We start from the raw sequence: 27,724 nt of genomic DNA, 5'->3' as shown, positions 1-27,724 counted from the left end.
AGAAAACATTGCAAGTGTGTGTATGTGCATGTATGCATGTGTACTTGCTTCTATGCATATGCATGGGTGTGAATCAGAGGACCCCTAGTGGGAGTCTGTTCTTTCCTTTACCCTGTGGGATATGGAACTCACAATGTTGGATTCTCTGAAGCACCTCGTCAGCCCCCCTAAATAATCTTTGGGTAAAATGACAACTTTAAAATCATTACTAATAAGGTCCAGCTGTCTTACACTGTAGAGTTATTATAGTGTGTAAGATGCTTTACAGTAAGTGACTTCCTTTTACAGGGATAGTGTTAGAATATCTGTGACCTGAAGTCAGCATAAGCTCACGAGACCTCACTCCAGCTTAGAAAAGGACAGAGAGGGCACTTCATCCTGAAGCATATTGTTCAAAATAATGTGAGGCTGACTCATCCCATCAGTGTATCTCGATGTGGGCAAAGGGCTGGCCCGAGTGACATCACTGTCATTGGATCTTTCTGAAAACAACTTGCACTCCAAGACAATCCCAAGGACTGAGATCACCTCAGACCCAGGGACTAGGATGATGACTCAGAAGTTTTCATTTAATTTTATGTAACATGGTCCCTTGGCATTTGTTCAGATGAGTTCAGGTGTTGGACACTCATATTTGGAAGTCAAAGGCTAGAGTGCCCTGTGAGTGTGATATAGGTGGTCATTCAGGAATAAACAATGAACGAGTATAATTCCTGTTGTGTCTTACATTAGTAAGTCTCTATGTTTGCTGTGAGTAATAATTCTGCTTCAAACAGTCACAAGAGTCCCCACACTCACCCAGTCCCTCACCTGATGATCACTGCCATAAAGTCACAGCCCTTCTGCAAGAAAAGGGACTCTCAAAATGTCCTCACAGTGCTGGAAACAGAAAAATGTCTTTTAAAGTCTACTACCTCACCTATGTGCCCATAACTTACCTGAATGAGTCCCTTAAATGAGCTGTTGATGTGGCATTAGCCATTTTTTTTCCTCCCACAGAAATTCATGTTCAGCTTCTAGGTAACTTCCCTATGTGAAATTTACAGGTGTGCTGGCCATAAAAAAAAACATGAATGCATAATACGTAAATAAACTGTTCTTTTTACAGAAAATAAAAAGAAAGAAAATGTCAAAAGAAAAAGGAAGAGAAAACTAGCTTCCCTTCTTCCAAAGGGAGAAAGCATAAGTCTTGTGTTTTTATTTTTGATGCCTTTTTGCCTTTAAATATATGGGACGACTATTAATGCCCATATTCACAGCAGGGGTAGGGGGAAATGGCAGTAAATTGTAAGCACATTTACATTATAACAAGGCCCGTGGAAGTGCTGTAATTCACACAGTTATTTCAACAGAGGTTGGAATCCCTCCAATTTAATTTTCTGAAGTTGAGCTGTGCAGCTGGGTCATCCCTGGTCTAATCTGAGAAATGCATCTCTTAGGGCTGTGGATCAGAAGGCCTGCCTCCCAGCTGTCACCAGGGGCATCATTTACAGCCACCGGGGTCCAAGGGCAAAGTACCATACTCACTTTATGTGGACACAGCAGCCAAGCTCCATAGAGCAGGCTACAAAGAGCCATAATCAATATTTCATGTTTAATGATTCAGAGCTAAAATTAGTATAGATTTTATGTCTTCTACTTTTCCAAATTATGCAAACATTAGTAAGCCCCTTTTAGTGCCTTTATTATCGTTCCATTTAAAAAAGAATCTGTTGGGGGATTGGTGAAGAGACCTATTAATATTTAATTGAATGATTAAATAGTCAAAAGCATCAAAAGTACATTTGGCTTTTAACTTTTGTTAAATAGTTACCCGTAGGTTAATATGAAATTATTCCCAACACACACTCACACACACACGATTTATGTGTTATTGGTTTTATCATCTATTGCCTTAAAATGAAGTAAAGTGTAGATTCTGTTCAAATTTTAAGTTTCCCTAGATGCTCCAGAGCATGCTGGGAATAACATGGACAATATGCAATTCAGAGGAGCCAAAAGGTTTTACTTTGGCATGAGTGCACTTTAAAGGAAAAACAGTATTTAAAAAGATTTCTGATTTTAAACCTGTCCAAACAATATACCAAACTTATTTAGAAAATAAATGGGTTAAAGCCAAAGGAAAAAGACAAACAAACAGAAGAAACTGCTTGACTCTTGAGTGGGTCCGGTGGCTGAACCATGGGAATGAACTTACCAGTCTCTTAGCTGTATCCTACCGTGTTTGACAGGTAGAAGCTGGACACAAAAAAGCAAATACCCTATTGGCCACTCATTCTAATATTTCACAACCAAATTACTCCAGGAAAAACTCTCCCGACAGTGGGAAGCATGAGAAGGAGCCAGTCAATTATTCACCATGATGGTATAGCTTACATTCCCTCACCACTCAGAACAGATTTCATTTGGAAGAATTGTGGTTCTGTGTATATAGGTTGTACCTAAATAATTCAACTTGTATTTTGCAGAGGCATTGAGCTTATTTTTTTTTTCTCAAAAAGACAGTATCCAAATAGAGTCAGGTAGGAATTGCCCTGTTATTTTTTGAGTGAAACTGAGCCATAAAGTAAGTCTGAACCTTTGGGTTGGAAAGCTTCTCCCACAAGGAATCAGTTTTGGGTAGATATGCTACCCTGATATTCAAGCTACCAAGATAACTGGTTAATTGTATCCCTTGTATTTGTTGGGCTTACCAGGCAGGGCAAACAAAAGCTACTTACGATTCTTGCAGTTTCAGCTGGTACCCAGAGCTAAAACAGATAAGTAACTTAAGTAGATGGCTGACAGGGGAGGGAGGGAGGGAGGGAGGGAGGGAGGGTCTAGGAATCACTCCAAGCTTGGGGAAGAATCTTGAGCTATTGATAGTGTGAAGGAAGGAAAAAGAAGAGGAGGAGAGGAAGAAAAGGAAGCGAAGGAAAGTAAGGGGAGAAGTAGAGGGAATGGAAGGGGATGGGAGCAAGGGAAGAAAAGGGGGAATTACTGGGTGATGGCTGGAAGAGCCACAGGAGGGGCCACTGGGAGCTGTGGCTTCTACCTCCTGCCAATCTGTATTCCAGCAATAATGTACATTCCTGAAGTCTTCGGCTTCTCTCACTCATCTTGGTGCCTCTCTCCCAAGAGTTGTGAACAAAGGATCATAGATAATAAAAACCCAAACCACAAGCTCATCAGGACACAGAGGAGAATGGAGAACACTGGAAGGAATAACAGTTGGAAGAGCCGAGACTGTACCCTCCTGATACTAAAGTGTCTGTGTCTTTGCCACAACAACAGATTCAATTCATTTAGTCAGCACATCATTATTAAGCCGCCCACAAATGCTTTGTTGAGGGGGGATTAGGTACATCAGGTAGATGAGCCAGCAGCCCTGATCTCCAGAAATTTAGTTGGGAGGGAATTAAAAGTAAATAGAAAGTGGAATGATGACGTGTTGCTAAGGACCTGGGGCAGGAGACAAAACCCTTGTTGAGGGTTGGGAAGACATTTGTGGATGGGGAGTAATTAGAGGCATCCTCAAAGAAGAATGGGACCAGCTGATAGAAGAGATGAGAAGACCTAGTTATTGAGCATCATGGAGGAGAACATGTGGTTTCTGGCATTGTGTATCTGAGCAGGCTTAGAGGAGTGTGGGAAGAGGAGGTAAAGCAGAGAGAAGCAAGCTGGTTCAAACTCAACTATGTTAAGACCTCAGTTGTGGGGGTGGAATTCATCCCCGCAGCATCAAGGAGATACTTTCCAGTTTCAGGGAAAAACAAAAACAAAGCAAACAATTATTGCCAGATACAAAAATCAAACACAGAGGCGACTAGCGAGAGAAACTAATGACAGAGACTCTGCGTATGTTTTTAACAATAAAACAGACTTTCCACAAAGATAAAACACCCAGTGGGGATTGTTGAGCAAGCCAACTTCCTGATTCATCTCTGTGACAATGAGGACATGGTTTGAAACTTCCAGACCAAATGAAGTGAGATGCTTTGTATCGTTAGCATAAATAACCTAATGACACAATCCATCCTCCAAATCGTCAGTAAAGCAGCTGTTCTGAAAGTTCAGGGCAGTCATTGACCTTATGTCTGGTATAATTTCCTCGAACATCAATGGTCAGGTTGAATGATGTGTTGCATCAAAGCCTGCCCCACCCAGAACACTCCCATAATTGAGGACTGGAGGAAAGTGCCTGGCACAGAGCATGCAAACTATTCCCTTCCAACTCTTTTCTCTGAGTGTCCTCCCCAAAAGGAAAGTAACAGTGAACACATCACAGCACACAGTAGACAAGAAACTGCTAAGACCACCAAGAGCTGGTGCTCCTTATTAACCATAGTGTGGAGGATGCAAAGCCTAAGAGTTGAACTCTGGCTTTCAAATGCAGTTAAGACAGAGATGCGCTGTTATATAGCCATACGATTTTCCAAAAACAAACAGTCAAAAACAAAACAAAAACAACAAAACATAATTGGTGGACATTCAAGCAAGACAATATTTGTACTTTAGAATTGATCTTCTCATCATACGTAAGTGAAGCAACGGGTACTGTTGTTCTAATAACACAGATGCTCTACTCCACGATTTACAGTCTCTACCCTGTAACTTATAGAGTATATTCACATTTGCAGCTTGTATCTAACAGGAGTCTGTCTCAAAAATCTTAATTAATATTTTTGCAACTCAGGAACTAAAAATTCTAAACACACACATACAAAGATATTGTTCTTATAAATGGGTTCTCTGTAAAAGCAAGTATAAGCACTACCATTTCTATAACTTGCATTTACTGATTGTGACATTGAAGGTGTGGTGAGATATGACAGAGTGAGTAGAAAGGATTGGAGAAAAGATGATAGATGTAAATAAAGAGTAAGCTTATAGTACTGAAGACGGAATTTTACTGTTAATGCAAAATGCTAGGTTTTGCATTGATAATGATGTTCTGGAGACTGTTGATTATCTACCTACTTATCAATTATCAAGCTACCTATCTATCTAGAGTGGATAAAATTCCATAAGAAGTAAACAGTACTGAGAATGACAGACAGGGTGAACAAAGCCCAGAATGAGTGGCTGGCATATTGTACAAGGAATTGAGGCTATGTAGGAGTAGAGAAAATCAGGAAGATATAATCAGGAATAAGGAGGAGCCACCCTGTCTCTAGTCCATGTTGTATATAGATCTCGGGAAGAAATGGTTCCCTTCTAAGAGGGCTTCAGGAAGAAGGCATACTGTGGGTCTCAGCCAAGTTTGTCATTAGTAAAATCCTCTAAATGCTGAAACTCTTCTCGAAACAGTCTGTTGATTTTGCTCTCATAAAAATTTAGCTATTCCCAGAAGAGAAAGGCATGGTTCAGCTAAACCAGGATAATTTAGGGAGTGTCCAAATGAATTGAAGGAAGAAGCGTTCACCGATGATGCACTGAAGTTACAAACGGCCCAATGTTAAGATTAGAGAGACTGGACAGAGGTTGGGGTAAGGTCAAGTTCTCGAATGCACAATGCAATGCAGTTATACTTTCAAGTGTGTGCCAAGAGATGTGTAGGGTATATTCAAAGATATATCAACATTAGGACTTGAGCACCTGGGATATTGGAGTTCTTAGAAATCTCAGATCAATACCCCTCAGTGAGGGATCCCCTTAGTTCTGGTTGTGCCTTCCTTTGGGACTGTCACTTCAGCACTTTAGTATAGCCCTAAGGAATGATCTCCCCAGGATGAGAGTACTATACTCTTTCCTCACATTTCCTCTTCTGCAATTATTAAGACTGAGAACCTGTTGGAAGTCTTATCAAGTACCCACATCAACTTCTATAGCGTCTCTGTAAGTACAGAAATGAGACCATAGTGTCTACAAATATTCAAAATTCAGAGGTGTGTGTGTGTGTGTGTGTGTGTGTGTGCGTGCTTGCACATGCGCACACCTGCAATTGTGGACTACATAGAAGTGGTTACCATAATACAAGAAAGAATGTTTGTTTCATGGCCAAACCCAGCATACATTCATTCGAGTCACAGTCAGCAAACCTGACTTCTGCATACTTTGCTTGCTGTGAACTCATATATGTATGTGGACCCATAAAAACACACTCACCCTGGAAAACCTGTTGAAAACATTCTTCTTAGTGATGAAAAAGATCAATTTGTTTGTGTGACGATATCATATTCTAATTAAAGATGAATTAAACCGTATTGCATGTTTAAAGACCTAACCATTGCTACAGAATTTAACTATTACTACCTCAATATTGCTAACAACTGATCTCAAATAATATTGCCCAAAATACAAGATATTAATTTCTGATTTTATTTCTTTTTTACAGGAAGAACTAAAGAGACTACAGAATCCTTTAGAACAAGTTGACGATGGAAAATATTTGCTTGAGAAGTAAGTGAAAGTTTAAAGGAAGTTATATTATTTGCTACCTTAGAAAGATGACATGAAAAACAAATTCTGAGAAGGCGAAAGTGAATAAGTAAGTTTGACAGTTGCTCACGGTATCTTTGAGCTAAGAAATGTGTTCTCATTGAGATATAGGTAGGTAGGTTGGGCTAGTTCTACTGATTGAACCAATGAATGAAATGTGTAGACATCTCCTGTGTAGGTCCTAGAACGTGAAACTTAACCCTGTTTTGTCTCTGGTTTTAATCACAGAAGGCAAGCATACTTTTTTAAACAAGGCAGGGACAAACTAGACTAATAGAGTGTGCATTTGAAATAGCACTTCAAAACAGAAATAAAGTTAAAAATGTGCTCTACAAAAAGCCAAAGAGAAAGATAAATGATCTTACACTTACATTTAAAAAAAAATGAATACTATTTAGAGTACATGAGAATTCTGTCTTGACTTCAACTCAAGGTCAAGGCTTCAAGGGTTTATTAAACTTTAGTTTGTAATTTTATAAGGATTCTAAAGCTTTAATATGTTTAGCTGATTTAAAAAACAAAACAAAACATGTGTTGTCAAGACAAAGGAAGAAAACGTAGCCATCCTTTGCTGGGACTTATAGTGGAGTCTATATTGCTAAGGCTTAGCACATGATTCCTCGTTCAACTCAGATGTGACCTTTGATTTAGGCAGGGTTATGACCTTTTTGCAGATAAAGGAGGTTTCGGTAATTTCTCCAAGTCACTTATCCTCAGCTGGTGTGTGAAGTTGACAGTGAAAGCTGGGTCTGGAGGCCTCCCGAGCCCTCAGGTCAACAACCACCAGCTGAGTCCTCAGGAACTGGCAACAGGCACGGGAGTCTTGCATGGTTCTGGGCACTAGGAAAGAATGTTAGTATTCCTGAGAATACAAAAGTAGGTAAATGACAACCGTGAGAGCTCTCAAAGCACATTCACTACTACAAAGAAGTGAGCCCGAGTAGCTTGGGAGGATGAAAACGCGTCTCAGAAGGAACACAATGGATGGTCGCTAAGGAGCAGCTAAGTTCCTCCTCGGTTCCAGAAAGCAGAACATGGATTAGTGAACAGGGTTTATAGAAGCAGCCATGTTATTGAAACAGATGACAACCATTTTGAAATGCCAGCCTGCACCACGCCAGAGCAGACATTTCTGTTAAGAAATGAGGTGACAGGTACAAGGAGCGCCTTAGGAGAGAAGAGGTGAAAACACCCAGGATGTGGAAAATATCCCTATAAGTGGAACACCTGAGGTGCGAGTTCTCTTTCTCTCTTTCCCTTGCTTTGTGGATCAGGATCCACCATTTAACCACCCACGTCCCTGATGACGTAAAAAAAGATAACCCAGGACAGATGACACCCTCACTGTCATCCCCCTTCCCTTCCCATGTGGGTGGGTGTTTGGACAGGGCATCTCAGGTTTTTCCATGTCCGTGGTGTACGGCCTTGCCATGTCATCTACTGAAGGGCAGTTTCTCACTGCTGATTAGATGAAGATTCTGAGTTACACACACATTTGAGTTAGGGCATTATTGTTATGCCTGGTCTCATAATATAAGTAAATAAGAAGGCAGAAACTTATTCACTATGAAAATACCATGGAGTTTTTAAAAAGTAGAATTTCCTTATGACCTAGAATTCCCATTACAAGATATACATCCAAGGGAACTGAAAACAGTCTGTCAAGAGATGCTGTACCCTCCTGTCGGCTGCAGCCGACTCAGAATCACCAAGACATAGAGACAGTCCCAGGGGGCAGTGGATAGATAAAGAAAATGTGGCACACAGACAGAATGGAATATTATGCATCTACAGAAGCATAAAATCCTGCCATTCGTTATAATGTGGATAAGTTTGGAGAAATTGCATGAATAAGCAACCCGGATACTGAAGGAACTCTTTAGACCACTCATCTGTGTAATTTAAAATAGTTGATCACATGAAAGTGGAGAAGTAGAATGGAAATTTCCAGGTGCTTGGGAGGGACAGTTTGGGGGCAGAGAAAGAGGGAGTAGGTATTGTCTTCGTTGCCGTTGAATGGGAACAAGAGGTTCCTATCTATCTATTCCTTTGAGATAGCATCTTTCCTGAGACCTGACACCCATGTTTTCTTAACTGGGAAGGAAGTGTAAGGGCCCCAGAGCTCTTGCTTTCTCCAGAACATTGCAGCTGAGGTTATACGCATGCTCAGACTCTAGGTTTGTCCCATGAGTGCTGGGATCTGATTTCTAGGCTCCGTGGTAGCAGGTCAAGCAAGCAGCATTTTTAACAGCTGAGCCACCTGTCAACCCTAAAATGTCCAAGTTTCCTTGATTAGTTGAAAACAAACTTATATTTAAAAAAAAAAACTTTTCTTATCAACACTTTCACTGGCTATATGTAAACAGTAAAGATTTTAGCTCATCCTATAAAGAATTTTCTTCTAGTAATGGCATTAGGGCTACATCATACTTCTTTTGCCGAAAGAAAGAGAGAGAGAGAGAGAGAGAGAGAGAGAGAGAGAGAGAGAGAGATTATGAAAGACAAATAGAATCTGGAGCCCTGGGAAGCAGCCTCTAAGAGCTCCCTTCAAGTGGTTCTGAGGGGGATCTGGGATGAGGATGTGCGTAGGCGCATCCCAGTCTTTGCAGTTTCTCAGCAAACTCCCAAGCAGCCACATTCTCAGAGGAGGCAGTGCCTCTGTGATGTTCAGCCGATTGTGTTAGTCAACCTGGCTACATCCATTTTTCATTATTGATTTAAATGTAGGAAATGAACTCCAAAAGTTTTTTTCTCCCTTCCTAATTGACCACAGCTCCATATCAAATCTCTCACTACCACCACCATGTTAATTCCCCACTCTGGGCTCTTGGGGAGACTTGAGCATCAGTGAAGTATGTGTGGGCTTGTTCCCCCAGCCCCAACACCAGTGTAATATTTCCCTTGTGCCATCCAGAGACCCAGAACAGCTAAAAACAGCTGTGAGTGACCTGCCTGTCTTGCAGTTTGATGTATTCTCCTGTGAGGGTAGAATACTCTAGGGATGGGAATTGGCTCCCTTCGAAGCACATAGACAGGCACAAGTCCTCCCATGCAGGGAAGAGTTTCAAATGAAACCATCTCTTTCCTAGTTGTCAGGGACAGAGAGAAGCAAATGCTATGAGCGCCAGACTCAACATTTAAATGGATTTCGTCGTACATGTGCATAGATTGCTGGAAATTTTTCCTGGTTTGCTTCCAGGCAGGACTCTGCCCTTGAAAACTGTCAGAGTTTGATTGAAAAACCTGGGGTGCTTTGAGTGAGCAGATGAGGCATTTCGTTCCAGCTGTAGCTGACTTGGGTGGCGATGTAAATCACCTTTGCAATTCACAATGACCGTAAGTTAAGTGATCATCGTGTCAGAGCAGTTGATTGGTTGTTCCCCTTTGGAAAATTACATTTATCCCAAACACTCAACTGGCATTTTGTGGTAGATAGTTGGTGTGAAGGGCAGGGAAGCTACAACTCCACACTGTGTAAAGCCAGTTAAGGGCATTTACATACGTGTGTATGTATGCATACTTGTGCACACACATGCACACACACACACACACACACACACACACACACACACACACACAGAATCACAGTAGAGCTTGGCAAGTGTCCAAAACCAGAGACAAGTCGTTAGTAATGCTATTAATTAGAAGGCTTCTTGGGAGTCTCTTATTTATGATAATTACATATTAACTTAAGTAATACCTTAGTCTAGGTGCCTTTCTTAGTGGTAATTATTGAGCTAGTCTCTCGCTATCTCTGACAGGAGACTTGGCTTTCTATGTTCCACCACTGTGCTGATAATATATAATGACTTGATGAAGCACAGGAAATTATTAGTGAGTTGCTAGTTGTCACAAGACAGTTTAAGCCAATAGATGTTTATCATTTATAGTTTGTTGGTAATGTATAAGTTATATGACCAAATTAGGTCATGTAAGTATTTTCTTTATTAAAATATTGCTGTTGTTGCCTTTGATTATTGCAAGTGATAATTGCCTGCGTTGCAGGTACTCTTTGCCAATTTGTTAATTTGTAATTAATGGTATGCTTAATAGACTTAAACTTTAAAACACTGTTGTTATAGACTGCTGTGCTATAAGATTGCATGGTCATGAAGTGAGTTTTGTATGCTCACCTACTCTGGGTTGGGTCCATTTGTGTTTCCTGTTTAATAATCAATCACACTCACACACACAATTTATACACACACACACACACACACACACACACACACCCTTGTAACACACACCTTCTAGACTGAAAGAACAGGAGCTATTGTTGGTGTTATCACCATTTTAACCACATTCTTTGAATTATTTCTGGCCCACAAATGGCTGAATAATAAAGAATTGACAGTAAATTCTGAATACCAATGCCACAGAATAAGAAAGGGGGAAAAAATGTTTCTTATCATCAACAATCAGGCTAAGCAACAGCGGAGCTACTTTGGGCTCATGGCACCACCTAGTGGTCATATAGAATATCTGCCTTGTCAGGTTTTCTCACTGGAGTGAAGGACCCTAGTGGGGTAGCTCTAGGACAGTTTCCTCCTCTTTCTCTTCGCGTGTGTCTGTTCTTTCCTGCTCTCTCAGTCATGATTCACATAAATTTGTGTAGCTACCTCACATTCCCATCTCATCCCCTGCGTCAGTCTTAAACATTCCTCTGAACCCCCTGCTTTAAATCCTTTGCTGCCGGGCGTGGTGGCGCACGCCTTTAATCCCAGCACTTGGGAGGCAGAGGCAGGCGGATTTCTGAGTTCGAGGCCAGCCTGGTCTACAGAGTGAGTTCCAGGACAGCCAGGACTACACAGAGAAACCCTGTCTCGAAAAACCAAAAAAAAAAAAAAAAAAAAAAAAAATCCTTTGCTTCCCTGAAGTGTTGGCTTTCGAACTGGAGGTCCCCATACACTGGTGGCTTGTTACAGCTTGGTACGTTACCACTTGCCTTTAATAAAACATACACACAAAAATATCAAAGTATGACCTACGTTTTTGGTCCAGCCATGTGTGTGTGTGTGTGTGTGTGTGTGTGTGTGTGTGTGTGTGTGTGTGCGCGCGCACACACACACACACACACACCACATCCCTTGTACGCACTATGCATTATACGACTGAAGTCCTAGTTTGATTTTCTATTGCTGTGATACAGCAGTGACTAAAACCAACTTGGAGGGCAGGGAGTGGGGGAAGGGTTCCTTGAAACTCATTGTTAACCAACCATCACTGAGGGAAATCAGGAAGGCAAAAACCTAGATGCAGGGACTGAAGCAGAGACCCTAGAACTAGAGGAAAGCTGTTTACTGGCTTATTTCCAGGCTCACGGTCAGGTACCTCCCTTATATCTCCGTGACCACCTGCCCAGGGGTGGCGCTGTCTGCAGTGGGCTAAGCCACATCAATCAAGAATATGCCCCCACAATCTTGCCTGCAGGCCAATCAGATGGAAGCATTTTCTCTGTTGAGGTTCCCTCTTCCCATATAGCTCTAGCTTTGTGTCCAGTTAACACTCAGCCAGCCAGGATCCCAGACAGTGCTATAAAAGACCCGACCTCTAAACTGATCTGAATTGGAGTCTCTCAAGCCTGATACCAGATCTTCCAGACAGTGTCTTGCAGGGAGCGAGTAGCAAGACACGAATGACTGTGCAGTTCTCTGCGATGTGAAATGAACTCCGACAGGCTTTCGATTTCTCAGCTACATTATGACCACAAAATTGTTTTGTTTCCTGTTTATTCCAAATCATTTCTTTATATATCCCTCCCTTTTTATCGTCCACTTCTGCTAAATTGCCCTTTATCTGGGGGGGGGGGGGCTTTGATATTTTCTACTTCTACTTTTGTTTTATGCTCCACTCTCACTTCCTTATCCACTCTTCCAAACCTTGCCAAGGATAGCGTCCATATTGAGCGGTAAGCACCCAGGGAGGGACCATGTCTGCAAGAAGCTGTGGTCGTGGTGATTGTGAGCTCAGAAACAGCTTAAGGGCTGAAAGGGGAAGGGCCTTGGCAATGGTATCTTTGAAGATGGATAAGGGGTAGAAATAAGAAGGAAAAGAAAGTAAGGGGTTAAAACAAGTCCACTGGAGCTATGCAGTCACTGCGAGGTGAGTACTGTTTTTTGTGGGTCTAACCCTCAGGGAAGGGCCAGCATTTCCTCTTCATTTATCCAAAAGGGTCAATTTTCAAGCTTTAGCACTTGAGTAGCAGAGATGGGTAGAAAACACAGCCCAGAAGGCAAAGGTTTGTTTGCAGAGCCAGGTTCCTTACCACACTTTTTTTTTTTTTTTTTTTTTTTAGGATTTTTTTGTTAACCAATCAACATCACTCTTTTCAAAACTGCCTAAGTTAAAAGAATTATCACTGTAAACAATGGCTTTCGGGACTGAACTACATAGATATATTCTTTCTCTTTCTAGTCACCAGCTGGCCATGGATGTGGAGAATAACATCGAGAACTATCCCCTCAGCCTACAGCCCTTGGAATCAAAGGTGAAAATGTAAGTTGTCACAAAGTTCCGGCAGGCGTGTGCCTTGGGTGCTTGTGAATAAACTTGGAGCAGCGTAGCAGTACAGAGTCACACATTTCTTTATTTCACATTTGTGTGCCGCGGGTCCAGCCAGGGTCTAAACAGCAGCAAAGGTACCTTTGGCCCACACCTCCCATTACTGGCCATGGTAGGATGGATTTTATGGAATTCCAGCTTACTGTTTCTGTTTTTCCTTTCAAGGCTAGCACAAGTCTTTGTATCAGCCTTCATTCTGTCATCTCGCCGTTGGAGACATCGCCTTGCATGCATGCACACTGTTTTGTAAAGCCCTTCTTTCTTCCTATTTCCATCCCCACCTCCAGTGTTGGGGGAAATGACCCTCATCTTTCCTGCTCCCTTGAAGTGGCTGATACTTCCCCAATAGCTCCACTCAAGAAAGACCCACGTGACCCCCCACTTTCTGCTATACCTGACTATCATAATAAGTTAGTGATAACTCTACCACAACATTAATAAAACGAAGCTGGTGAGCCCCAAAGTGAGGCAAATCCTAGTGGAGAGCAAGTTATCAACCCTTAAAAGGTATTTTTAGGTAGAGAAAGGAGCTTTCAGATCTTCCTGCGTAGTACCCAGAGTGTTCCATTCACAACTCATGCTGGGATTCTTCCCTATTCCGAGTCTCCTTCAGAGGCATAAATAAGAATTGCCAATGTTGAAGTACAGGGTTCTCCTTCTTCCTCCCTCTCCTCCCCAGTCCCATTAAAGCCCTAAGATATTTGAACACCCTCAGAGTTTCAATATGTTTGAACTTGAGAAACACAGATCATTTGTGGAGAAGCTCAAGGAAGTCACTCTGAAGAAGGGTGGCTGAGGGTGAGTGGCTTTGAACAATACGCCATCTCTGGGTTAAGGAATTTAAACAGGAACGGAACAGCACGTTTATAATGTCCTGCTGAGGGAAGAAAATAGCCATACGCACCACTACAAATCTGTGCCCACCATACACATCACAGTGTGAGCATCCGGACTCCCCTTCATGATAAGCCCAGACAGTTTCTGAACTGACCAGGTACCCTGCTAGGAAGTTCTGTGCCTCACATCCTGGCTGGAATGACTCTGCCTGTCGAATTGCTTTCTGCAAGCAGGTGCCACTTTCATTACAGAGCATGTTGAAGTTCAGGCACAGGTTGCTGAGTTATTAGGAATTTCATTAAGATGAGCCCTGTTAAATGAAAAGGTACTGCATAGGGACTCTGCTGTGTGGGGAAATGGAGAGTGCTTCATGGTAGGATTAAGTTAGGAAAATGCCTGATCCTTTTAGAAAATCATCTCCAATATATCAAAACAGAGGAATGGATAAGAAGAAGAAGAAGAAAACGAATTGAAGAAAAATCAACTCTCTGGGTTTGTGAGTCCAGCCAGTGGAGAGAGCTGGGGCTTTATGACTTCATGTTTGCTGGTTTGATGGAGGAGTCTCAGCTCAGTGAAGAATAAATGAATGCTTTTTATCTCTTGTAATAGCTCTGAACCCCATTTCCAGTCACTGGAGGGGGATGGGGGAGAGAACTTCATCTTGCCCAATAATGGAATTTGAGTCCTATCAGAGTTCACTCCAGCTCAGTGAGTCCTGTCTAATCTGGTTATTAAATTCTTAACTCCCTGGGTATGTTGCTCATCTCCCTTACACACACACACATACACACACACACACACACACACACACACACACACACACAGAGAGAGAGAGAGACAGAGAGAGACAGAGAGAGACAGAGAGAGACAGAGAGAGACAGAGAGAGACAGAGACAGAGAGAGACAGAGACAGAGAGAGACAGAGAGAGAGAGAGACAGAGACAGAGACAGAGAGAGACAGAGAGAGACAGAGAGACAGAGACAGAGACATAGAGAGAGGGAAGGAGGGAGGGAGAGATGGAGGAAGGGAGGGAGGGAGGGAGGAAGGAAGACAGAGACAGAGAGAGCTCACATCATATAGCCTGCACCTTCACCCTGTCTACTCCTACCTTCCTTCTCTCTGCCTTCCTCCTGTTCTCCTTTCTGTTGTAGACCGTCCTACCTCCCCTGTGCTAACCTCCCTGAAGCTGCCCAAGTGCCCCACTAATGATGAACATTCAGGCTTCCAGACCTCTGTCTCTTTTACGGGGGCTGCAAGGCTTGGGATCTTGGAGGATGGGACCACAGGATCTACCACAAGCCCTCACCAATGATGCAGACGTCACCTCCTCATTGGCTCTGCCTCTTGCTCTTTTACAGGTGTCTTTTATGAAAACCTTTCTGCAGGACCTTGGTATCTTCCTGGGAGAGGGCATATCCATTCTTGCTTCCCAAGGGACAATGTTCTGGCATAAAGAGAACTGGTATAAATGAGGCCTTTGTCTGAGCATTTAGGGTCACCCACCAATGCTACAGGCTTTGTCTTAGGGCCTCTGTCCTCTGTTGGTGGTGACATTGTTAAACATCTGCTGATGAAAGAGAAAAGCAATGGTCATTTTATCATAAAATCTACCTTTCTGGGAACATCTCTCTCCTCCCTGATGGAGGAGCACTTGTAGGCTCCAGTGCTGCAGGGGGTTACATGACTGATGACGAGCCCCGAAAAGCTGGGTCAGAAAGAGACCTTGAGAGGCAGAACTCCAAATATCAAAGACAAGCAAGAAGAGAACTTCTCTTGGTACAGGCAACGTGTCCTGTGTGGTCAAGTGAGCTCGAACCCCAACATGGAGTGTGGGGCAGCACACGATCCCTTCAGTTGGCTTCTCACATTCAAGGCGTTGTGAGAAGGAAAACACATTTGAAAGAAATTCAGAAAGAGACTGCAATGCAGTAGGGCAAAGCCTAAAGAAAGAAGCAGAGGCATAAACAGGTGATAAAATGTGTGAGTGTGTGAGTGCATGTGTGTGTGTGGGGGGGGTAGTCATCAGGATCATGTGACTTGGTTCAAGAACACACGTGGTGATAAGTCATTCTGAGTTTTAGACTTGGATGATCAATGGAATATGTCAAGAGAGAAAAAAAAAAAAAAACAGGACCACAGAGAATTTATGGAAGGCATCTGGGGAAAATGAAAGACAGGTTCCCCACACACCAGGAGAAGGTAAGCATCCAGATGAAGGATGCCAGCCCAGCTTGGGAACGAAAGCTGAGTGTATTCTGACTGCAAGCTAGAATGACCTGTGGGCAACAAATGAGTGTCGGTGCCCCGTGGAAAAACGAGCCATCTTTCAGCTCCCTGAGCATCACCCTTCACGTCTGGGCCAGTTACCAGGTTATAAGTGACTATTAAAAAGTTCTCCCAATTTAAACCATTACCATTATGCCAGGGCATTGTCCCTTGGGAAGCAAGAATAGATGTGACCTCACCTGGGAAGATGATTTGACAATATTTTCTGATAGAACCAACATATGGGCATATTGAACATCAATCATTTTTCATTTAAAAATATATTTGACAGAATTGGATATCTTGCAAGAGAAAAAGACACTTGTTGAGGTTTCAGAATTTGCGAGAACATTTCATAAAAAGCTTGGCTGAATCACATTGTTAAAGTACAGTATCTACCTCGTTGTTCTAGATAGTTTATATCAACGGACACAGCTAGAGTCACTGAGAAGAGGGAGGATGAAGGACTTGGCTCCATCAAGGTGACCTGTGGGAGCATTTTCTTGACTAGTGATTGGTGTCAGAGACCCAGTTCATTGTGGGTGGTGCCACACCTTCGCAGGTGGTTTTGAGTTATAAAAAGCAAACAGAAGAAGCCAGGAGAAACACGTTAGTAACCAGCATCCTCCACATTCTCTGCTTCAGTTCTTGCTTCCAGGTTCCTGCCTTGAGCTCCTGTTCTGACTTCCTTCAATGCTGGGTCTCTAGGCTGCAATAAATTCCTTTCTCCCTAAGATGCATTTGGTCAATGTCTTATCATATCAACTAAAACATGACTACAGCCCAAAGCGTAGCTATGGAAGATATGTGGGAAGGGTGCTCCAGAGAACAGACTTCGGAACTGAGCAATCTAGATCCAAATCCCAGCCCAGCTCTCAGCTACCATGTGACATTAGGAACCCTGGAAGCCTCTGTCAAGCCCTGCACTCCGACTCTAACAGGATCTTTTTTTATTATTATTAGATATTTTCTTTATTTACATTTCAAATGTTATCCCCTTTCCTGGTTCCCCCTCTGAAAACTCCCTATTCCATCCCCACTCCCCCTGCTCACCAACCCACCCATTTCTGCATCCTGGCACTGGCATTCCCCTGTGCTGGGGCATTGAACCTTCACAGAACCAAGGGCCTCTCCTCCCATTGATGGCTGACAAGGCCATCCTCTGCTACATATGCAGCTGGAGCCATTGGTCCCTCCATGTGTACTCTTTGGTTGATGGTTTAGTCCCTGGGAGCTCCAGGGTACTGGTTGGTTCATATTGTTGTTCTTCCTATGGGGCTGCAAACCCCTTCAGCTCCTTGGGTCCTTTCTATAGGATCTTAATGACCTTTCTGGGAGAGCATCAGAGAAAAATGTTTAGCCTAGTATTCTCGCTACACAAATGTATTTTTTCCAAACATATTTATATGCCTACCTTGTCCTCAAAGCAAAGCCTGTGGTATTTTCAGGAGCCCAGAATAGACCATCGATACCTGATTTGCATATAACCTGAAAGTGTTTGTTACGTCTTTTGTTTTCTTAAGTGACAATAATAGCCTATCAAGACCTGCTCTGTTTGTCAAGTGTCAGGCTAAATGGTGTGTATGTACATATCTCATCAGTTGACCTCTTGAAACAATTAGAAAGAATTTATTATTATGCTCTTATTGTGGAAGAGCAAAATGTAGGCCAGACTGTTTAGCATTTTGCTTAAGGCCACAGCTAATGAGAAGTAAAACCGGGCAAGAACATCTATCATGCCAAACACACTTCCTTGTGAGATACAACTCCTTCTTCAAGCTATTTCTAGAACATGATATTAGGAAAATACATTTGTTAATGAGCTACTCATCGTTGTACAGGAACTAACAGGACAGTGATGTATATATGTGGGTGATCATTGCTCTAGGACTTTTGGTTCCATGGGAGGAAATTGGACTTGCTGGGAAGATGACATCGTGTGATGGGCTTGTTTTCTGTGTTTCATACTGTCATGAGGGAGCACTTCGCTGTGTTGGACTCCTGGCTTCCTATGTGCCACATATCAGAAGAACTCTGTCTTCCGAATGAAAAGAGTGTTACAGAATTAACACCCAAGTTGTCCAAACTATAACCGGTGAGGGAGCTGTCCTCACAGCCTCTTAGCTTCACCACCTTCGCCAGAGCCTCCTGTCTGATATCTATTCTCTTTTCATGTCTTTTCTGTCAACTCTAATCCACCCTCTAAGACCCAATTCAAAGCCCCAAACGACCCCAAACCTTCCCTGAGCATCTCAGCCCTCCCGTGGAAGCTTCTCGAAGCTACTCACAAGGTATCAGGCTATCTGATGACAGGATGACAGCCACTATCAGCCCCTGCTCTAAAAGAGATGAAAATAAGCCAACTAAGGGCAGAAGCAGAAAATCACACGAGACGGGAGAAATAAAAACTGAGAGCCAAAACATGACTTCATAGGATGTTCAGCCTCTGTTACCAGCGATGTCAGAGTAAACGTTATGTACTCCTTGATTCCAACCAATTCTAAATACATTATGTGATGTCGCTGCTTAATTTTAAAAATAAAAATGTCAACATCAAGGCAGCCCCTCCAAACCGTACTTTGCATCCATAAGCAGAGACTCCCTAGTTGGAATTATAGTAAAGTTAGCATGAAAAAGTGGTGCCTGTGACTCGTGGGTGAGAAGTATCTGGGTTCTCTTCTAATCCTCTCCTCCAGCAATTGCAGATGGTATTATCGATGCTTAATACTAGAACACACAACTGTTTGAAGGCCATGCTGGAGGTTTAGTTTAGTGTCAATGAGTAGTGTTGGATAAAAACATTTCTCTCGGGCCCAGAGACCATTTTTAAAAAGTCATAATTTGGTATAATAGTATACAATGGCATGTGTGGCTCGTTGTTTTTAACCTCTGAAGTAAGTTTGCAATATAGTCTTTAAAACTTTAATGATTAAGATAAAGAATAATAAGGTAATATACTTTCAACTACATATAATTATTTCTGATCTGCACAATATCTATGTATCAGATGTTCAAAAATAAAATAGTGTGTGTTAAGAAATTAAGATGGCATAGAAATGTTTTAGTACAAATTTTAAAATGAAATACTTTACAGTGTATAGTCATATAATTCAAAAGATAGTCAATGTTGCTATTGTATTTTTCAATGAAAGAATATGTCTGTCCACTTAAAAAATTAACTATGCTTTCTTAATCTTTGATGTGAGAAAAATTAGTATGTTGCCCTCTGGGTTCCAAAAATCTAAGAGGGAAGGGGGATGTTTAACCAAGTTCCTTATTTTGGGTTTGTTCCACATTGTTTGAATCACTAAAGAGTTACACCGCCCCCTAGTGTTCAACGTGCTAAAGTGTAATGCGCTTCAGCTGGTACATTTTATTTTCTGAATGATAAAGGTAGTTTTTTGTTAGTTTGCTTGCTTGGAACAAATGGTAGAGAAGAATGCCTTAGAGTCTTAAAAACTCTCAGTATTTTTTTAAAATAGAACATTTTTGAGACCTAAATTACTAGGTTTATCCAGAGTGCTCCGTGATTCACAAATATCCACAAGTTTTCAGCTCTCTAATAAAGGATGTCCTAGAGGAAACAATGGGACCAAAAGCCATCTGCAGGACTTTAAAATTATGTTTAAAACCTTAAACCCAAGGAAAAATCTGTGAGGGTACATTTTGTTCAAGAAGCAGGAAATAAAACAGTGAGCAATTATCACTACAGAGGGTCAGCAGCTGTGCAAGGAAGGACCAGGCTGTATGTTGACAGTCCTTGTCTTATAGTTTCTATTGCTGGGAAGAGATGACACATATAGGGACTCTAATAAAAGAAAACATCACACTGGGACTGGCTTACAGGTTCAGAGGTTCAGTCCATTATCACCATTGTAGGAAGCATGGCAGTGTGCAGGCAGACATGGTAATGGAGAAGGTACCAAGAACTCTTCATCTGGATTAGCAGGCAGCAGGGAGACAGGGAGAGAGACCCTGAGCCTGGCTTGAACATTTAAAAGCTCAAAACCCACCCCTGATGACACACTTTTTCCAACAAGGCCACACATCCTAATAGTGCTACTCTCTGGTAACAATAGTGTGTGTGTGTGTGTGTGTGTGTGTGTGTGTGTGTGTGTGTGTGTGTGTGGTGTGTGTGTGCGTGCACGCCTATACACCTGTGGGGGCCATTGCTATCCAAACCACCACACCCCTTAAAAATCTCTCTTGAGAATTCTACACAAACTACAAAGAACATAGAACATGGTACGAGAAGAGAAATCTGGCCTCCCCCAAGCAGAGGCCTTTATGCGTAAACATCATAGTTTCAGGGAATTAGCCTCTGGATCCAAGACATTGCTTTCTGGAATTTTTCTTGAGTATTATAACTCATTAAGCCTTAATTAGGAAAACAATTCAAGTTCCATAATATGACGGCACATCTTGCTCCGTATACCCACTGGCTACTGAGGATTGATGGTCTTAAAGGAAGAAGCATTCATTTTCTCACATGCCAGTAACCTTGACGACTCAGCTTGTGTGGAAGAAGAGAGGAAGGCCTGGCACCTCTAGGAAGAATGTTCACATTTTATTATCTTAAGATACTGAGCCTGGCAGTTGGTGTGTGCACGTCCAAATGTCAAAGAAAATCTTCAGTATACTCAGTGGCTACCCATGAATGCAGATGGTCAAGCCTGAGGTGAGAGCCAACGGTCCAGGAAAAGTTCCTTAACTCCCACACAGGAGCAGCAAAGGCACCTATGCTTTAGAAAGGTTTTCGGTTTTTTATTTTCCTGATATTAACCACAGATTCAAAAACAAAAACCAACAAACCCCCAAACCCAAAAGCCTAGTGTGGAAATGCATGCCTTTAGTCTCAGGACACAGAGGCAGACAGATCTCTGAGTTCAAGGCCAGCCTGGTTTACTAAGTGAGTTCCAGGGTAGCCAGAGCTACACAGAGAAACCCTGTCTCAAAACAAAAACAAAAACAAAAACAAACAACCAAAAAAAAAAAAGTAACCAAAACTAAAAACCAAACAAAACAAAATGTCCCCTAATTATGTTACTTTAGTGTCTTATTTAGCATAGGACACTTTGGGCATTTCTTTACTACCCGTGTCCCTTCTACAGTATGTTAAGTAAATGACTATAATGTTCTTGTGGTCTTGTCCCCAAATCAGGGCCACCAGACCACAGCATCTGGCCATGCAGACATATTGCTCAGTGTTGAGAATGCCACCCCCAACCCCCCCCCCCCTTGAGGTCTGTGTGAGTGGAATCCCGGAAATGTGCTCTGTGTTCCCTGTCCAGAGCCTACCCATGGAACCTCTAAAATCTTGCATTGGATGAATAAATATGCAATCATCCACCTGTCTATTTTTCTCAAAGATGAGAAATTAAAACATACACACAGAAAAAAAATCAGTGTATGAGCCAGTTTGACTTTGACTGATGTGGGTTCTTTCTTCCCCTACTAAATTTGTTTTTTAAGGCTGAGTTAGTCGAGTTAAGACTGAGAAAGGCAATCCAATTGGTTTTGTTGTTTTGCTCTATTTGTTTCATTTTTTTAAATCCAGTCTTGGTGGCCAAAATGGAGCTAAAACCCAAGCGCTTTTCCTTCGAGCACAATCTAGCTTACAGTTTCTCTATCTCTAAAACCAGTCCCCGCCCCCGTGCCCTTCGGAGTGTGTGGGTGATGGCTGGCCGTGACATATTGCTGGGTTTTTCTGCAGCATTCAGCGAGCATGGCGAGAGTACTTGCAGAGGCAGGACCCCCTGGAGAAGCGGAGCCCATCCCCACCTTCTGTCTCTTCAGACAAGCTGAGCAGCTCTGTCAGCATGAACACCTTCTCCGACAGCAGCACACCCGTGAGTGTCTCCCGGCCGTGCTTGGACTGCCTTGCACTGCATATTTGATAGCCCAGGCTCTGGTTCCAAGAAAAGATCTTGAGATGGTTTGTGATGGTGTGGGGGTGGGGCTGGGGGTGGGGGGGTTGCTTATTTGCTGCATGGGAGCCCACAGTGAGGTTCTCGACATGGTAGAACTAAGACAAGATTCATGAGCCAAAAATGAACTCACTGCGTCCATAGAGTGGGGATTCTGTGCGATGTTGCTTCTCTATCCCTGAGGTGCGCCCCCCCCCATTTCTTATGGCGTGCTTTCTCTGGTATGTGCTTATGTGATGCTTGTCTGGTTGGAAGGTCAGCTTCGTAATTAGGATTAGAAAGAGAACTTCTGGCAGGGAAAATTGAAGATGATCACAGACTGAAATTGCTGAAATGGATTGAGTGTGTCAGAGGCTAAACACAGGCCCCTCCTGAAAGGACTGCCGATAGGGCTTGGGGGAACCTGCCGCACCTGTAGATGCAGGACAGATGTTGGCAAGTGCAGTTCTCCTGAGTCCAGAGTTTTCAGTGGTTTCAACCATTAAGAAGTTTTGAAAGGGAAACATATGATTTTGCACACTGAAATTGACCACCCGTTTAAGAATTCTCCAGAATGGGGTTATGGAATGAACGCATCTGCTACAAGCCTGTGTTTTATAAGCACTAAATGTGTGTATGTGTGTGTGTGTGGGGGGGGGGGGGGGCGGGGAGGGTGGCAGGGCTCTGTTAGGCTCTGTTAAATCAGCGCGTTTCGCCATTGTGAGCATTTATTTATAGTCACAGAAATGATAAAAAGTTGGAAAGAGGTAATTATGCAAAGTATGTTATTAAAAAATATTCTTCCTATAATTTGCTGTCATACTTTCTCAGTCATATGATGAGATCAGGCAAAAGTTACTTTCTTTGAAATGAAGACTGCATGGCTTGGCATTATTGCCTAATATTTTAATGTAGATGTGAGTTGGTTTGTTGTTGTTGTTGCTGCTGTTGTTAGTTTAGTTAGTTCTTAGAAGAAAGAAAAAGCTGGTTTTATAGCTGTGAAAGTAAAAGAGGCAGATCTGTTTAATGGACCCAACATTTGGTCTTTTGGAGAAAGGGATCCCGGTTACTGGCCTCCCGGTCATTAGAGGGCGCTTGTGAACCACATTGGAAAATGCTGGGCAGCGCTTGGTTTATGAGTAAAAAAGAAAGTGAAAATTGAGATCTTAGGATGCCTTTGCTGTGAATGCCAATAGAAAATGCAATTAAATGGTTGTGAAGAGTCTATGTAACTCTATTTCAGAAACCGTTTTTTGTCTGTGAGTTAGGGATTTAAATTCAAGCTGCCCCTGTATTCTAGAGTGCTTCTCAATTTGTGGGTCGCGACCCCTCTAGCAACCTTCTAGCTCCAAAAAATATTTACAGTAGCAAAATCAGTTATGAAGTAACAACCGAAACTACGTTTATGATAGGGGGTCACCACAACATGAGGCACTGAATTAAAGGGTCGCAGCATGCGGAAGGTCGAGAACTGCTGCTCTAAAGGTCCCAATTCAGGGCAAGTAGCTGCCGCGCTGAGTCTGGTGACCCACTGTTTGTGTGCGCGCGCGTGTGTGTGTGTCCTTCAGCCTTTGAGAGTTGTTGACATCTTAGAATGTATCCTGGCCTCTTACTGCCCTGCTCCTTCAATCCTATCACCTCAAGTGTTTTGGGTAAACACTTGAGTTAATGATTGATCTCCTGTGCTGTGGCTCGTCCAGTTTATTTGTATCCGCCCCTGGTGCTGAGTCCTCTAAACCACCCAATCTCCTGAGTTCCCTGAATCTTTTTCTAATAGAGGAGCTTGCATTGTCCAAACTTCTCCCTGTCAACTGGCTTTTTCATAAGGTGTATCTGACCCAATAGTCACTCTAGTGTAGTCTAGCTCTGTGGGTTGAGGGACAAAGAAATCTTTAAACTTGTGCAAAATATGAGTCAAACAAATCTTCCAAAAACTCATTATTGCAATCTGCTATCAGAAAGCAAGCAGAGCCTGCTCAGAGTTCTAATAGGGGCCATTGATCATATCGATGACTTTGATATTAGTGGTGACTATCATGTGACAGCAACTGTACAAAACAAGACAACACACAAAATGTAAGACATAAGCAATATTAGATATTGAACTGTTTCTAAGCCTCCAGGGTGTCAGATAGGCAAATATCCAAGACTTAGTTTTATTCTCTCAGTGCTGGGCATCAAGCCTATGTAGGTCTACAAGTATTCTACCACTGAGCTATAGCCCTATCCTACAAGGCATAATGTTAAAAAAAAAAATCTGTGCTTAGTGGGTTGAAGTCAATATAACTGGATAAATGTTCTTTTATATCCCATGGTCATCACTGCAGCAGGACCCTTACAGAAACATTATCTTTACATCTTTTGGGGGCTTGCAGCCCACATAAAGACAAAGTAGAAAATTACTATGATTTACTCTGAGCAACCTTCAAGCACATGGCCCTCTACCGCTCTCAGAAGGCCCTGGTTCGGAGGCTTGGTTTCCCTGCCCACTGTGAGTTGGCTCAAGTTTATACAGGGCACAGGATGCTCCCTGGTTTAACATGAAGTAAGCCTGTCTTAAAGGCAGCAGGTTCTACAAATGACCAACAAAACCATTGAGAGCTTTGGTGCTACAAACCGTCAGGCACATTATATTATCTGTTCTTTATTTCTTCAAACCTTCAGCACAAGCCCAATGACGTTGCCCTCTGGGAGAGTGCCTAGGCCTGACTTGTGCTTTTCTTGTAGTTTGCTGAACCTCTTGTTGTAACTGCCTAGACCATGCCCAGTTTTCTTGACTGGCTTGTGTTGTCTCTGGAGCTAGATCAGCTGTTCTCTACCCACACACTGTCACAGCTTCAGTTACTGCCTGTCCCAGATGTGCATCACATAGGGAACCAGTTCCTTGATCCAAACTGAATCCTCTCACTGACTTGAGAATGGCTCTTCTGCTCACTGTTTTGGCAGAACGCAGTGATTAATATAGAGCCCAGAATGTGTCTGCTTTAAAATATGGAACAGCAGGCATGTTTGTGCATGAGCTCTCAACTCCCACTTAAGAAAAACTGAAGACCTGTCACATGCCTGGCTCTTGGCTAATACTTCTCATAGGTTACCTCATTCAGTCCTTTCAGTGTCCATGAGGAGGAGGCACAATTATTATCTCCATTTTACAGACGATGGAAATGAAACTTGAAAGATGGGTAGCCACCCTTGGGTTATGCACTGACCAGAGCTTGCCCACTTCTGTCTTTTGTCATTTCACACAGCTTGAAAGCAAGCCTTCATTTAGGCATGCTCAAGGAGGAGGGGCAGCAATCAGCTACTGCATTTGTAAGACTACAGTTTGATAGCTCTAAAAAGTGAATGAAACAGTTGAAAAAGCCCATTTGATTTTATAAATTGCCTTACTCCGTGCTCTTTGATTAAAATCTCAAACCTCAGCTATTCAGCGCCAAATTAAAGAGCAACAGGAGGGGAGATAATATTAAGTTATGTTAGCAATTTGCATATTAAGTGCCCTCATACTGTAGTGTATCATGTGGTAACTGGAAAGTTTGGGTTTAGAAATAAGAAATTTGAATAGCAACTGTAATTGGGGAATGGAAATGGTAGGTGTCGAGGTGAGGAAAAGTTGCCCTCCCTATCTCAGAAACATCCCTTCTTTTGCAAGAACAACAGTGGTAATGCTATGCACTTTGTACTGGTCAGATTCCCAGTACAAAGTGAAAGTACCTGTGGTTTGTGATTTGTCTAGGAGGACACAGACTCTGAGACGGTGACCTGTGTAGAAGCTGTTAGCATGTACTCAGGCAGACAAAGGCTGAGATTTTACAAGTTTTTAATCCCATTTGGCTTGACTTGGTTGCCAAGACCCTTCTGCCCTCCTAGACATGGTCACTTCCTCTGGGTGGGTGTCATGTCATCTTCCTGCCTGTAAGAGGCAGTATGGTACAGGGACCGAGACTAGTCTGATAAAGCTATGTGGCTGAAATAGGGGTCCCCACTGTTTCCGTGCATCTAAGATATCACTTGAGAAGTCCTTCTTCATCTGCCACTGGAAATAATACCCACCTCACAGGTGGTTGGTATTGCTGTGAAGATTAAATGACATGCTGTCTGTAAAACTCAGCACAGAGCCTGGGGGCCCGAGGCTCTCAAAAAAAAATAGTTGAAGCTGTTCTTGATGATATTCAGTCACTTTTCTCATTTCCATAGCACTGTTGAAAACAGTGTCCACTACAGGGAGGGGGGTTTTGACTTAGTACTGATTGGGGCCCCACACTTGTTTGAGATCCTCTAAATTAACCCATTAGAATCAGTTTGTCCTAGAATGAACATGTGTGTATATGTGGGTGCATATATGTGTGTGTATGATATCAACACAACAAAAAGTGTACATCATTAAGCATGTATTCTTACCAAAGCCTTTGACTTTCTGAGAATGAAACAAAATTTTAGTCTTTGTGTCTGCATGAGTGGACATCTCCCGAGAGACCATACTTCACACGTAGTGGAGGAGTTGCAGATCATCTTTCCAGAGGATTATAGACCCTTGTGAAGCGGAATGAGGGGTTATCTTCATACCAACAGCTGCAGAAAGCCCAGGTCCAAGGGATCACCCCACTCCCAAGCAGAAGGATTGTAGTTCTGAGCAAGTTCAAAGAAAAAAGGTTTGGACCACCTGAAGATCCTAGTGTCTCATTTGTCCTGGAGAAAGGGGCAGTCAGCTCATTTGATTACTGGCATTGTCCAAGTGGCTCTAGCTTTTAGCAAGAGTCTCTAGACATTCATGGATTTGATAGATCCGCCAAAGCTTTAACACTCTAAAGTCAACCATGCCCCTGAAGGCAGAGCTACAGCTAGTCAGTCTCACATCACGTGTGATGATTGCTCTTTTTGGATCTCTAATATCCAGATTTTAAGTACACCAGGAGGAATCTGGTGTATAAAGGGATTTGCAGTCATGCCATGCCCACTCAGGAGGAAGAGCATACTGGGCCCTAAAAGAAGCTTTGTAGTGGCCCTTTCCAATACAATTTCCAGCATTGGAATTGTAGAGAATGAAAGCCTTGTGTTATGTTTAATAATTTAACAACCCAAATTTTCCTGGTCAGAGACAAGTTATAGGCTTGTATCCAGCTTTTACAGATTTAGGTCTCTTGAGTCTTAGTGTTTCAATATCCAAATTTCATCTTCCACCCTGTGTCTCAGACCCACAAATAGCACAGAGAATAGAGCAGCCATATGAGAAAAAGGGGAAGACTCCTATTTACATAGAACAGACACCGTTCTCTTGAAACTGAGTGATTGAAAATTAATGAACAAAGTTTCAGAAATTATTTTAATAATAAAGAACAATGTATGACAGTGTACAAAAAGATATTTTGTATAAAAACGTCTTCACACATTTCCCTTTAAGTCTTTGAATATTCATTGATAACACAGATTCTTTCCCCCAATATTTCTTAACTTTACTGTTTGAAGATAATTTCCCCCTGGCAGGTTTTAAAATATGAACAAGCTGTTTTGGTTTAGGGTTTAAAATTTTTCAAGGCTCAGGGAACACTGTGGTGGAAGAAACAGGGAGAAAAGTTTGTAAGAGCCAAAGGGTCAGAAATTCTGCTGTGAGATTTTTGTCTCCTAGATATAACAAGAAAGCTATGATACTTCAACAATATGACAACTTAAACAAGACATGAATAATAACAGCACCGATAGACATGAGAATATGGAAGGCGAAATTCTCATGGGA

General features: G+C 42.4%; 1 protein-coding gene across 1 annotated transcript in view; it reads left to right on the top strand.

Moving 5' to 3' along the window:
• Schip1 (schwannomin interacting protein 1) overlaps positions 1-27,724 on the top strand; it is a 609,573-nt gene that overhangs the window by 1,749 nt on the left and 580,100 nt on the right. Inside the window, exons 2-4 of the mRNA XM_085835838.1 lie at positions 6,317-6,381; positions 12,835-12,915; positions 21,798-21,933. Coding sequence (XP_085691964.1) covers positions 6,317-6,381; positions 12,835-12,915; positions 21,798-21,933 — 282 coding nt within the window. The remainder of the gene's footprint in view (positions 1-6,316; positions 6,382-12,834; positions 12,916-21,797; positions 21,934-27,724) is intronic.

The sequence above is a fragment of the Mus caroli genome, unplaced genomic scaffold (genome assembly GCF_978045245.1).
Source record: "Mus caroli unplaced genomic scaffold, Mus_caroli_1 scaffold_3, whole genome shotgun sequence".
Classification (NCBI taxonomy): domain Eukaryota; kingdom Metazoa; phylum Chordata; class Mammalia; order Rodentia; family Muridae; genus Mus; species Mus caroli.
Note: the sequence above shows the minus strand (reverse complement) of the source record. Positions and strands in the feature narration are given on the sequence as shown.